The following is a 12,500-nucleotide window of genomic DNA, read 5'->3' as shown; positions in this document are numbered from 1 at the left end:
TCTTAAATTGCTGTCTTTCCCAAATTCTTGACAATCCTGTTATGCTTCATAATGATAAAACAAAAAAATACCATTTGACACCATTGTTTACTGCGGGCGATCGAGTTCATTCCCGCTATTCTTTGGTACGTGTACTGAAATTTTCAAACAAATTAACGAAACGGAAACGTTTGTTTCACCGGTCAAAATGATCATTAAATGAAAAATGCTAAAACTGCCGCCAGGATTGTACATGAAATCTAATTCCCACTTCAGACGCCGAATATAATTCCAATTTTTGCCGACCACGACGCCGAAATCAATTAACTGAGCTTTATACAACTTACATTTGTTTTTAAATAAAACGTTTAAACAATTGTCAAATTTGTTGTAATAATCTATGCATTAGGCTCGGCACATGAAAAACTCGGCTTCTGAATGAAATCCATCCAAATCCATTACAAAGCCATCCCAAAGCCGTTTTCAATACGTTCCAAAGCCGACAATCTTGACTCAGTGAGCTAAGCGAATAAATTGTTTCGAAATTGTACTGAACAGGGCCTAAAACGAATATGATGGTGTTCAACTGTTGCCAACGTCAAGCACAACGGCGTTTATTAGAAATAACAGATTACCGTTTTATTGAAACGACCTTTTCTTGTACGTAAAAATAATTAAACTTTGAACACTTAAGGGCGAAATGTTAAGCTAAATCTAATAACACCGACACAGTTAATGAAGAGTTTTTGTTTAAATAATATGGAGGCAGTTAATTGTTTTGAAGACTAAAACCTGGGTAAATGAATAGGGGTGTTATAGTTTGTTCTGTTAATCAGCCGAAGCTCTGTCAAGAGACACGAAAACAGTGATGTTTTCTAGCACTCCTGCCAAAGTTTGTGATTGGTTGTGCAGCGCTCAACCGGGCTGAATATGTGAACCTTCGAGTTGATTTCTTGTGCTTCAAACTTCCTGCTTTCCTTCTGTACAACTCCTGAAAATGTTATTAAAATAGACCTGAACTTTTTGTAGTGAGACACCTTCCAAATAACTCAGGTGTATTACCAACTTTAAATGCCAAGAATGATATTACTACACTTTTAGTATTTGTTATAAGAATTTGTTTTTCTCACTTTCTTTGTCATTATAAGAATATCAATAAAAATCTCAAGATTGCAAAAGCCCGTTCGCTGGCCCGTTTTACCTTGAAAGTTTATGTTTGATTCCCTATCGCCTAATGAGCTTACCAATTTTATTTTAATTTCGGATTTGTTTAGTTTCAGACTTGAGAATCTTCCTGTTTCTCCCGATATCGTTTACCATCTCCTGTAGAGATGAGACACTTTCATAACACCCATTAGTTTACTTTACTCGCGCAAAACGTTTGCTTAATTGGTAACATTGTCCTGTGTACAATTATACGTTTTCGCTTTGATTCATTTTCTTAATTGTAGCATTTGTATTTTCACGACACTTTCGCTTTTCTGTTATCTTCGAACTCCTCACATTTAATTTGCATTGAATGACGGTGACATGAAACCGTCTATGCCTTTTTATTGCTTGTGTTTCTTTCAAAATACTTTGCCAAATACAATTTACTCAAGACTCCGAATTGTTTTTTTTTATGACAGAGGTCGAGTAAACACGAGGGGTTGTAAACAGCTGTAATTGCATAGTCGGTAACTCCTGAATCCTCTTAATTTGAAATATGTTAATTTTTGCTTCCGGCAGAGCGATTGCAAAAAAACGGCTATAGTTAATTATTAAAGGAGCTTTACTAAGCATTCCCTCGTCCAATCTGCAAACGGACATGAAAACGCACCATAGAAGCAAACTACGCAACTTTGCTGTGAGAATTGTCTTTCGAAAAGCAATATGCATAAGAATTTTCTGCTGTCACTACTGATTTCACGAAAACATCTCGACCAAGATTAGAACCAAAAGAACGAATAACACACATTGGGATTCGCCATGGGTGCCACGTTTTGCGCTCAGGAGTTGGAGGAATTTACAATAGTTCTTCATCATCATGGAACCTTAATGTCAACTCTTTGTGTGCTGATCTTGGCCTTTTCTGTTGTGGCAATCCTTGGAAATCTCCTTGTCATTCGGGCCTTGCGGAAAGCCTCGTCAATACCCATTACTTTAAAGAAAATGTTCCCGAGTCTTGCCGTTTCTGATCTAGCAATGGGATTATTTGCGCAGCCAACGTTTGGTATAACCTTCGCAATGATGCTGCATACGAAAGCCAGTGGAAACCAAAACTTTGACAGGTTTTGTCCATTAACGTTCACGTTATGCCATTTTTCGTTATTTCTGCTGGCTTGTGCATCACTATTGAACGTAACCATCATCGCTTTCGACAGACTCCTGGCAATTTCTCTTCACCTCCGTTATCAAGCAATAGTGACTCCAAACCGTGTTAATATAGCCTTGGGATTTCTATGGTTGACAAGTGGTGCTGCAGCCTCCATATACATACTACTTCCCAATAACAACGACAGAGTATCGGAAGTGCTTGAATATGTCGGCCTCTTCATCACAACTGTGGCGTATATTTACATTTACAAAACTCTGAGATATCATCAGAATCAAATACAAAGCCACTTTCAAAGGCAAAATGATCAAGCGGTAGAGTTACTTCGTCAGAAGAAGTCAACCATCAACGCCTTGTTTGTTTACATTGTTTTTCTCGCTTGTTATGGTCCACATTTATGCTGCACAATTTTGTTAATAGTGAACAGACTTAGACTATCGTTTTTAGCAGCTTATCAGGTGTCCGTATTCTTAGTTCTCCTCAACGCGTCATTAAACCCGGTAGTTTACTGTTGGCGATACCGCGAGATCCGCGAAATGGTAAAGACCACTTTTTAAGGGAAAACTTTGTATTACGTAACACGAGAATTGAGGTAGCGACAACGACTGTTAACCCTAAATTTGGCTTTCTCTGTCGCACAAATTTTACCGCGTATTATTTTTCTTTATTTCGTCTTAGTTTGTGCATTGATAGTGAAATTTTTTCGGTATCGCCCACTGTGAGATATCTGCGAGGCTCGCAATATATTTTCATCTCCGACATTTGGAGCTTGTGACCCGTGTCCATGGTGATAAGCAAGTGCTGTATCAATTTTGTATCAAACCACACGGTGTCTTTCATTACCGGTTTTTGTCACCTACGTTTTTCTGGTATTCTCGTAAAAAGCGAGACTCAGTTATATTTGTATTTTTATTTATAAACTTGTGCGACATTAGAGTAAAATAGAAACCCACCATAACCCCTAACGTGATCGATCACTGAAGAAGAAGAGGCAACTCTAAAAAACGAAGTCAGCCTTGGCTCGAAATGTGCTGTTGGCCAATAGCAGAATTTTCCTCTCTTGACACCTTCCAAATGCCTGCTCTGTAATTAGAATAGAAATCGTCTCTTTTATAGGCTAAACACGTCATTGCACTCTCTTCAATTCGTTATTAATCCCACTGTTTTGCACGATATTCATAAATCGCGAAAAGCACGGCAAAAACTTTATTTTGCATTTCTTAATCTGGTTCATAGAGACAGGGATTTAGTTCTCGCCATTGACACATCTGCTAGTTAGGAACTCTGTGTTAGAACTCTGTGAATATCTGTTTTATGGTTGTAGTTTGTATTATGTGACATTTGATAATCATGTAACTAAGATTTACTATTCTAAGGAATCTTCTGGCGCTGAAAGGGGCCTTGCGAGCGGTGAAGGCGCGAGTAGAACACTCATAAACAAAACACTCATAAACGCTGTTTCCAGCGTTTCTGTGATCGAAGAATCATTTTACCAGGTAACTTCAATTTCAAAAGGCAACCAATCATATTCCACTTGATGAGCAAAATAAAGCAATGAGGCCGCTTTGTTATTCTCCAGTCAATAAGTTTACGGGATGCTTAACTGAAAAAAAAAAAAAAATGGAAACAGTAATAGAAAAATCCCTGAAATATTTGGCATCAAAGTACCGAACCTGAAATTGGTAACAGTCGGACGAAATGTCCGCCCTCTCAAATGAAAACCCTGGCACAGATCGACGTCTCATATTAATTGAGTTAGATACTGACTGAATTGATAAAGAATTAGCTCTCATTTGATACTGGATTGAGGCAATAACTTAAGTTAATGAATACACAGCTTCCTTAAACGCGCGTAAATTTTCCTGTCACTCGGCAGAAATATGCAAAAACTTCACAATAACACCACGGTTTCCTCTACATGTAGTCAGCTGGAGCGACAGAATACGACTCGCAAGAAAAAAAAAGTAATTAGTTTTTTTTCAGCCACCGGCCAATGAAACAACCACTCGTGGCTCAGATGGTTAATGCTGCTTCTGTCCATTTGACAAATTTTGGCAAACTTACGATGGCCTTTCTTAATTTATCTTTATCAACAATGTACCTCATCTCTCAAAGAGAGATTTAACTGAAAAACTTTCAGGATTCGTGCCAGGGTTCGAGCTAAGACTTGACCCAGGATTCGTGAAATTCTCAGTCGAACCTGAATAATTACAAACCAAAAAACAACTGACAGAAAAGTGTCATGGAATAAATGATTGAAGCTATGTACTTTTCATGAAGCGATGCTCTTATTACCGTGTGGCACAAAATTGTTGCGGGTTCTAATTTTTGCGAGTTTTTTTCCACGATCCGCAAAAACCCTGCTGGCGAAATTATACCTACAAACCCCACATGCACGATGTACAATCTTGTTGATGCCATGTACTTAAAACGTCTCTTTAAATGAGACGATCATGAAATTGCCCTTGATACACTACAGGTATAGCTGCCAAAAAGTTTACAGAAAAGCTAGGACCGTCTGAAGGTTCTATCAACCACACTGGGGCAAGACGTTATTGTAATAGAGTGACTGATTACCGTGCATTGTAATAAACTGGTGAGACAATCTCAGATAGTGCAAAGCGCAATTGATAGCTCTGATACAGTAGTCCCATAAGTACTCACCCCTGCTCGGTTCACTTCCGGTTTGTGTCTACCTTGGTAGTCTGCTACGGCTTTTCCCCTTTGCAGTGTGTATGTTTCAAGGTTGTATCTTCATTCAAGGTCCAAACATTACGCACAAATTAATTACTACTGGTGCTTTAAGTTGATTTTCGTTCATTTTAAATTCAACAATACGCTGAAGCAGCAAACGTGACAATTTAGCTCTTCACGCCAACTTTGTAACTTGATACTTTTGTTTTCCTCGCAAAGCCATGTAATATGAAACCCCTGTTTTCTCCAAAACATACGGAAGACGTCCTTGTTTTTTGGAGATAAATGAAAGAAAGTTAAATATCTGATGTAGTGATGAAGTAACGGAACAGAGACGATGTTTTACTAAAAATGCAAATTTTTACCGATGAACAAGAACTAATTTAATTATCAGATAGTCACGAAATACCACTTTTTTTCTGTTGCCACCTTTGTTGTTAACAATAAAACAATTCAAAATTAACACACAACGATATTGATGGCTGAGAAGCTTTTCAACGAAAAGTATTGAAGATAAACAGCGCTACTTGGCCGATATGAATGAGTCTCCTCAAAGACTGATTAAATTAATTTGAACTTTCATTAGGTGCCACGGCGTCTGCAGCAATATTTGAGCATTTTCCTGGTTTCTTTTGTTACAAATTTACAATTTGCGGAGTATTAAAGCCACTAACTTGAGAACTTTTTGGTCTCTCTTACAGACACAATTAAGGCAAGAAATAAACAAGTCGCTAAGGAGAAGCAATATATTTGAACCCTGACAAGCACACTATTGTAGATTGAAAACAGCAGATAATATTTGTTGAACCGACCTGTTTGTAATTCTAAAAGCTACGCAGCCACAGTAACGTTTCACTTTTGCAATAAAAAGGGACAATTGGCGCTACCTGAAAAATAACTGCCGTCCTTGGTCACATGACACGATGTATAAAATACTGCGTGTAAAGATAGTGTATAACACTAACAATGCTAGAACGCATGCGTCTTACATGTTGAGCTCTACCATAAGGAAAACCACTCAACATTTGTGCATGATTCCGTATGCAATGTATCCTTCACCTAATATAGAAGCCACGAACCCTAACTAATCTACGCATGCGTTTAGGGCAAATTAGTTTTGTTCTAAGGAGAATGGTACCACAAGGAGAGCAAGGGGTTACCTGAAACAAATATATAGCTTTGCGATGTTCAAAGTTAAGCGATGGTGATGGAATGTGTTTTACGTAGAGTACACATGTACTTTTCGCACCCTACTCCCACTACTTCCTTGCCTTTAGACTAATTAATTAATTGAAATTAATTAATTAAACAAACATTAAAGTTTACACCTTAGCGTCATAGTTCCTTAGCGACAGGCAACCCCCATAACCATCCCAATAGTGCACTCTGCACTAAAAAGCCGAAAATGTTGAGAACGTGACTTTCTGAAACTCCCCAAAATTCAGTGATACCCAGATCGAACAACCAGTCTTTCACAACCTCATAAATTAGTTCCGCAAATTGCAAGATATCGCCAGTCCTTAAAATTAAACTCCCGCAAAAAAAAAAAAAAAAAAAATCATGCTCCACAGTACGCAAGATATATAGACGGATGTGTGTTTTAGAGATGTGTCAGTTATCAAAACAGGATGCGAACCCTCAGTCACGGAAACATGACGTTTTTATTATTACTTTCCAATGTTTAACTGGTGTAACGCGTCAAACAAGCTGATCAAAGTTGAAGAAGCGCTCATGACTAAATCATGAGCAGGTGGCTAATTGTGTTCCTGTAAAAAGAGTATATCAACAAAAAAAAATCCCGGTTATAGCGAGTGGCTGAAAAGAAACAACAACAAAACGGCGATATATTAGAAGACGGGACTCTAAAATTAAGCTTCATGGCTCACCGGCTCTGTAGTCAGAAATTGGCCGAAAATGCAAAACTTGTCAATCATCAAGGAACTTTCATGTTGATATTTTGCGTTTTAAATTTGATATTTTCTCTCGTTGCAACCCTGGGAAATCTTGTTGTTATTCGCGCCCTTTGTAAAGCTTCGTCAATACCCGCTACTCTTAAGAAGCTGTTCCTGAGTCTTGCTATCTCTGATTTTGCTGTGGGATTGTTTGCACAGCTTATGTTTGGAATCATCGTCGCAGTGATGTTGAAAATGGCAGCGAATGGAAACTTTAACTTTGACTTCTTGTGTCCAAGGATTTTAACTGTGTGTTATTTTGCGATATACCTTCTGACTTGCGCATCATTTTTGACTATTGTCCTTATTGCTGTAGACAGAGTTCTGGCCGTGTTTCTTCACCTCCGATATCAAGAGCTTGTTACCTCGAAACGTGTTGCTATTGCATTGTTGTCTCTGTGGCTAACAAGTGTTGTGGCTGTCTCTTCCTCATTCATTTTGCTTCCTGATCAAAATAACATGGTGGTTGTTACTTTTGAACTTTTCGGTCTTCTCGTCACAACTGTGGGATATGTCCGTATTTATAAAGTTGTGAGATATCATCGAAATCAAATAGCGAGCCAGTCTCAACTACAAAACAATCACACAATGAGGATACTCCGAGAAACGAAGTCGACCATAAATGCTTTGCTTGTCTACATCGTTTTCCTTGCTTGTTTTCTTCCCAATTTGTGCTGCATTTTTCTGCTGAGAGCAGATAGTCTTGGATTGTCTTTGTTGGTAGCTAATCACGTGTCTGGATTCCTCGTTCTCCTGAATTCTTCATTAAACCCCATCATTTACTGCTGGCGATATCGCGAGATTCGCAAAATCGTGAAAGACTTAATAAAGCGTTTATTCGTCACCGAGAATCTTATGACTGATGGTTCACAATGAAAGATGGCAACTTGCAAGAGATATTTTCGAAAAGGGGAATGTTGTTAAACATAAGGGAAGGCAATCGAAGGCAAACTAAGATCGAATCGCTCAATTTTAAATTAGCCACAGGCCATCCAAAAGAGGTTCCCTTTTGATTTGGCAGCTTGTGAAATGAGGCTGACAATCAGATGAAGGATCACAAAACATTAGTTTGGTATTCATTATAACATTTAATCGGTAAAAAAATATTTCCCGCCGTTTGCAGTATTAACCACATGCATCATCTCCTTAGTTTTTTTAACGTGAATGACGCGAAGATAGTTGAAATGAGGAGAATTAGAGAGAAAAATACTTGTGAAATAATGAACACAGCCCGGTTTGGAAAAGTCAGTACACACAGAGAATGCACAACGATGGGGGAAAAAAACTGACAAAAAAAAAACTGCGTTTTATTTTCACTACTGAGTTAGTGCTTCTTATATTTTCCTTCTATTTGCCGGGAATCAGAGAACACTTCTTGTAGTATAGACCCTTTTCGTAAATTGCTGCCAATTTCAAATTATTTTGTATGCATTTAAATTAGCCTTACTAACCTCGTTTCAGAGTAAAAATTCTTTTGAATTACCAGCTTCAAAATGAGTTTGGCTGATTTTAATACTTGCAAAAGAATCTATAATTGGCCGCCATCTACGAAAGTGGTCTATAAATGACTGACGCCAGACAATGTCAGGGTTTTTGTCTTAAACCACATCGGACTTAATTTTCTTCTGCTAGTTATATTAAATCTGATCAGTGTAGATCATGGTACTGATAAGTTTCACGTTTAGCAAGCTTTGCAAAAATATCTTAAAATTGTATTTGGATAGTCTCTAATAATAATTTGCATTTGTTTTCAAGATTTAACTTGGAAATAAAGTAAAAAGAAACTGTCCCCTTTGTCATATGTCAGCCATGCGTACATTTTTATTACTTTTTAAACGATTTATTGACGTAGGGAACATATTATTTAAACATTTTAACAAAGGAACCCAAAACATCACGTGATTGGCGAAACCTAAAACATAAATTAAGTGAAGCAAAGTGAGCTGTAAAAAACTTGAAAAAACCCCTCAGTTCTGAAGACAGCTCAAGAGCCACATAATTCATTAGCGTTATGTTAAATGGAAAGAAAATTTTAAAAAGTAGCTAATAGTGACCATTTGGCTAATTGTTCTGGGAGTCACGTCCGGTACTTATCTAGTCTCTTCAAAATCCACTCCTGGTTGCTATGGTGATCCTAGTTTATAGTCAGAAGTTGTAAGAGGGTCTTTACGTGCTACGCCTTCTTCATTTTTTTTCAGTTGTTCGTTGAAAATTTGATTTCTTTACTCCTTGCAGCTATAAGATCTTCTTGTACACCCCTTTCCTCATTATATCCTAGCAGTGGAAAATAAATGACATATGTGAACTACGGTGAAAAGAGTGACAGAGAATGATAAAATAAATTAAATTTGCCTATGTTTTTATCTTTAGCGAGGTATTGAATGAAGATTGCATTCACCTTTTTGAAATGGAGTAAAGGGATCGCATTAGAGAAGGATAACAAAACGGAAAAACTACGACTTTCTAAAGCTTTATATTTTGCCATATTGGATGAAGAGGAATCCCATTGTAGGGACCTATAAGCGGGGTGATCGCAACACTTGGTTCCACTGTACATAAGGTGGCTGTAACTCGGAGTTTCACGCCTCGAGGGAATGATCAAACAGGCTTTATTGCGATGAAAAACACACATTCTGTGTTTTATATGTACAACATGTTTATGGTAATTAAGGTGCTGGTAGTCGTATTGTGCTCATGTGAATTCATTAAATACATGTAGTATTCAGAAACAATTGAACCTAAGTGGCGACATTTGGGAGTGTTTTGTACACGCTACGTTAAGTCTGCAAGTGAGGTTAACAAATTAGCCCATTTCATATCCAGACAGGCTAATTTAAGGTAAGAAATTACTCCAAGTATTACATCAATATGTATTCTACCAGTTTTCCCAAAGATTTTCCTCGATGTCGATTTATTATCTGATATTTTGTTGCGTGCGTTGTCTGTGCTCGCTAACCGCCAAGATGTATCTATGATTTATTATTCAGAATAGACATCTGCTTTAAAATGCTCGTTTGCAGGCTGCATCCTATTTTCAATTACAATAACTAATCTTAGAGACCGAAAGACTATTTTACTGGAGACAATCACACACGCAAACTTTTCCAGATCAATGTTCGAGATAAAGATCGCGGCGCGAAATTAATTTGGCTTGCTAGGGTTACTCGAAAAACGCGTAATTTTAGGGTCGAGTTTTGCTCTTTTAGGGGCAAAATACGTAAGGCCATCTCGACAAGAAAATATAAATCCAAACAGCCTAAAAATTTTCTGCCCTCCCCACGTCTCCCTCGCTACTAACACAATATAGGAATCTTGGGCCCGCGTTTGATGGAAAAACATCGTCAGTGTGTTGTGGGTGGGGAGGGGTAAGTGAGGACAAAGTTCATTTATTGGTAAAAAGGGGGTCAAGAGTTTTGGCAAGCTGGATTGCAATTCATCAGCTTGTAATTTGATTTGCCTCTGTTCGTTTTACAAACTTCAAGACTTCGAAAATCGGAAGTAGCATTGAATTTCTGTGTTTAATCGTCATGAAAAGAAAACTAACCAATGAGAATTTTAGCGTGGAACAAAGCATAGCGACCTTTTTGCTAAATGGACCAATAGCGTTACGTTGAAGCATGTAGACATTGCATCTACTAAATATACTACATCTCTAAATGCAAACAAATGTCTGTTCTCTTTGGCCTTCAGTTATTGAATGATTGAGTATTATGATCCTAAATATCACTGATCACTGATGAGTTTACAGCTTATGTATATTTTGTTCAAACCTAGCGATAATAATTATTTATTTCTCGGATGACACTTTTTAGATATCCCCGGCCGTTGATTCGGATTTATTTTAGCTACGTCTTTTTCGATGCTAGTTACGTTAAGAACCAAATCTTTCGACGATAGCTTTTTAACTTGCTTAAACCTATAATGCTCATTTTCTCGCGTTTTCGTGCGAATTTATTTGGATTTGGCTGGTTGCCATTTCCGTCTTTTGACGTAGTTGTTGTGCTTTGTGATAAAAGTCTCAAAACACTAATGTGAAAAGTGCAAACAAACAGATCGGAGACACCACATTGAATGCTTTGTTGTCAAGATCTATAAAAGAACAGAAGTTTTGGTGTAAAAAATATATTGAGCTTTAAACAAAAGCTTTGAAAAACAAATAAAAAAAAAGTTTTTGCCCTAGCAAGCGATTATATTAGTTGTCTTGATTACAATTGTCTTTTGATGAACAGCTTGTCTTTTTGGTTTAAAGTTTTGCTGCCCGACCTAAAAATACTCTTGATTTGACGGTCATCGGAATATCAACGTTTGCCATGGTTGCCTCGTTTTGTACTCAGAAGCTGGAAGTACACGCAAAACTTGTTCAATTTAACGAACCTTTCGTAATAGTATTTTGTGTTATGAACTTGTTGTTTTCTTTCCTGGCAATCTTCGGAAATGTCCTTTCTATGCACGCCCTATGGAAAGCCTCGTTGATACCTGCTACGTTAAAGAAAATGTTTCTGAGTCTTGCTGTGTCTGATCTTGCCGTCGGAGTGCTTGCACAGCTCGCGTCTGCTGTCGTCAGCGCACTGATGTTGAAGGTGTCAGCGAGTGAAAGCTTTTTCTGTCCAACATTTTTAACTGCTTATTATTTCTGTGTATTTCTTTTGGCTTGTGCATCCTTCTTAAATATAACAGCCATCGCTGTCGATCGACCTCTGGTTATCTCTCTCCATCTGAGATATCAAGAACTCGTGACTCAGAATCGTGTTGTTCTTGGCTTGATCTCGTTATGGCTAACAAGTGGTGTCTTTGCATCCGTGTCTATTTTGCTTCCAAGCCACAATAACTACGTATCTGTAGTGACTGAACTTTCAGGGATTCTCGTGACAACCGTGGCCTATATTTTTGTCTACAAAGTTGTGAGATATCATCGGAATCAGATTCAAAATCAAACTGAGGCGCTGCCAGATCAAGCGATGGAGGTACACCGGGAGCAGAAATCGTCTTTTAATGTTTTGTTTACCTATGTTGTTTTCCTCGTTTGCAACATGCCTAATTTATTTTCTGGTTTTTTGGGGGAAGCCGATAGATTTCGAATGTCTTTTTTAGTAGCTAAACATGTCACAGTATTCTTAGTTCTCCTCAACTCTTCGTTAAACCCGCTAATTTACTACTGGCGATATCGTGAGATTCGCGAAATCGTCAAAAGGACAGTAAAGAAAGCAGTTCCGTTCACCTAAACATGAACGCTAGATAAAGAAAAGTTCGTTTTTTCACCGTCTTCTGATGAAACTTCAAAAAACGTATTCATGACAGTGATAGTGACATTATGGATTTTGGTGTTGTGCAAAATTGTATGCTTCGTTTTCAAATTGCTTTCAGTTTCTTCCTAAAATTTCGTGCTCTTTTAAATCAAGAAATCATAAATGTCCTCCATTGAGTCTATTCATTTGTTTCTAAATGTTCTTTCTAAACTTCGGAGAAAGGAGGAAACGTTGCAATTTTGTCGACCTTACCAAGCCACTGCACACTAATGGCTGAAAGTGTGCAATGGCTCAGCCAATCAGATTACAGCATTT

At 37.8% G+C, this 12,500-nt stretch overlaps 2 protein-coding genes and 1 pseudogene across 2 annotated transcripts in view; all 3 read left to right on the top strand.

The window, feature by feature from the left end:
* Positions 1-1,594: 1,594 nt before the first annotated feature.
* On the top strand, positions 1,595-4,788 carry LOC149108269 (adrenocorticotropic hormone receptor-like; annotated as a pseudogene).
* A 117-nt stretch (positions 4,789-4,905) lies between these two features.
* LOC149108268 (melanocyte-stimulating hormone receptor-like) lies at positions 4,906-8,727 on the top strand. Its single transcript, XM_089295891.1, has one exon. It carries the CDS (start codon positions 6,865-6,867, stop codon positions 7,813-7,815), a length of 951 nt encoding a protein of 316 aa, XP_089152017.1. The 5' UTR covers positions 4,906-6,864; the 3' UTR covers positions 7,816-8,727.
* A 1,897-nt stretch (positions 8,728-10,624) lies between these two features.
* The window catches only part of LOC149108267 (adenosine receptor A3-like), a 2,729-nt gene continuing 853 nt past the window's right edge, over positions 10,625-12,500 (top strand). The window contains exon 1 of the mRNA XM_089295801.1: positions 10,625-12,500. This exon is cut by the window's right edge and continues 853 nt beyond it. Coding sequence (XP_089151927.1) covers positions 11,250-12,161 — 912 coding nt within the window. The 5' untranslated portion in view covers positions 10,625-11,249 and the 3' untranslated portion in view covers positions 12,162-12,500.

Source organism: Orbicella faveolata, unplaced genomic scaffold (genome assembly GCF_042242905.1).
Source record: "Orbicella faveolata isolate gen_17 unplaced genomic scaffold, um_ofav_v1 contig_26, whole genome shotgun sequence".
In the NCBI taxonomy this organism is placed as follows: Eukaryota; Metazoa; Cnidaria; class Anthozoa; order Scleractinia; family Merulinidae; genus Orbicella; species Orbicella faveolata.
The sequence above is the reverse complement of the archived record's forward strand: the minus strand, read 5'-3'. Positions and strand labels throughout refer to the sequence as shown.

Coding starts and splice junctions, on each gene's coding strand:
- LOC149108268 (XM_089295891.1), top strand. CDS start 6,865: ATGGCTCACCGGCTCTGTAGTCAGAAATTGGCCGAAAATGCAAAACTT.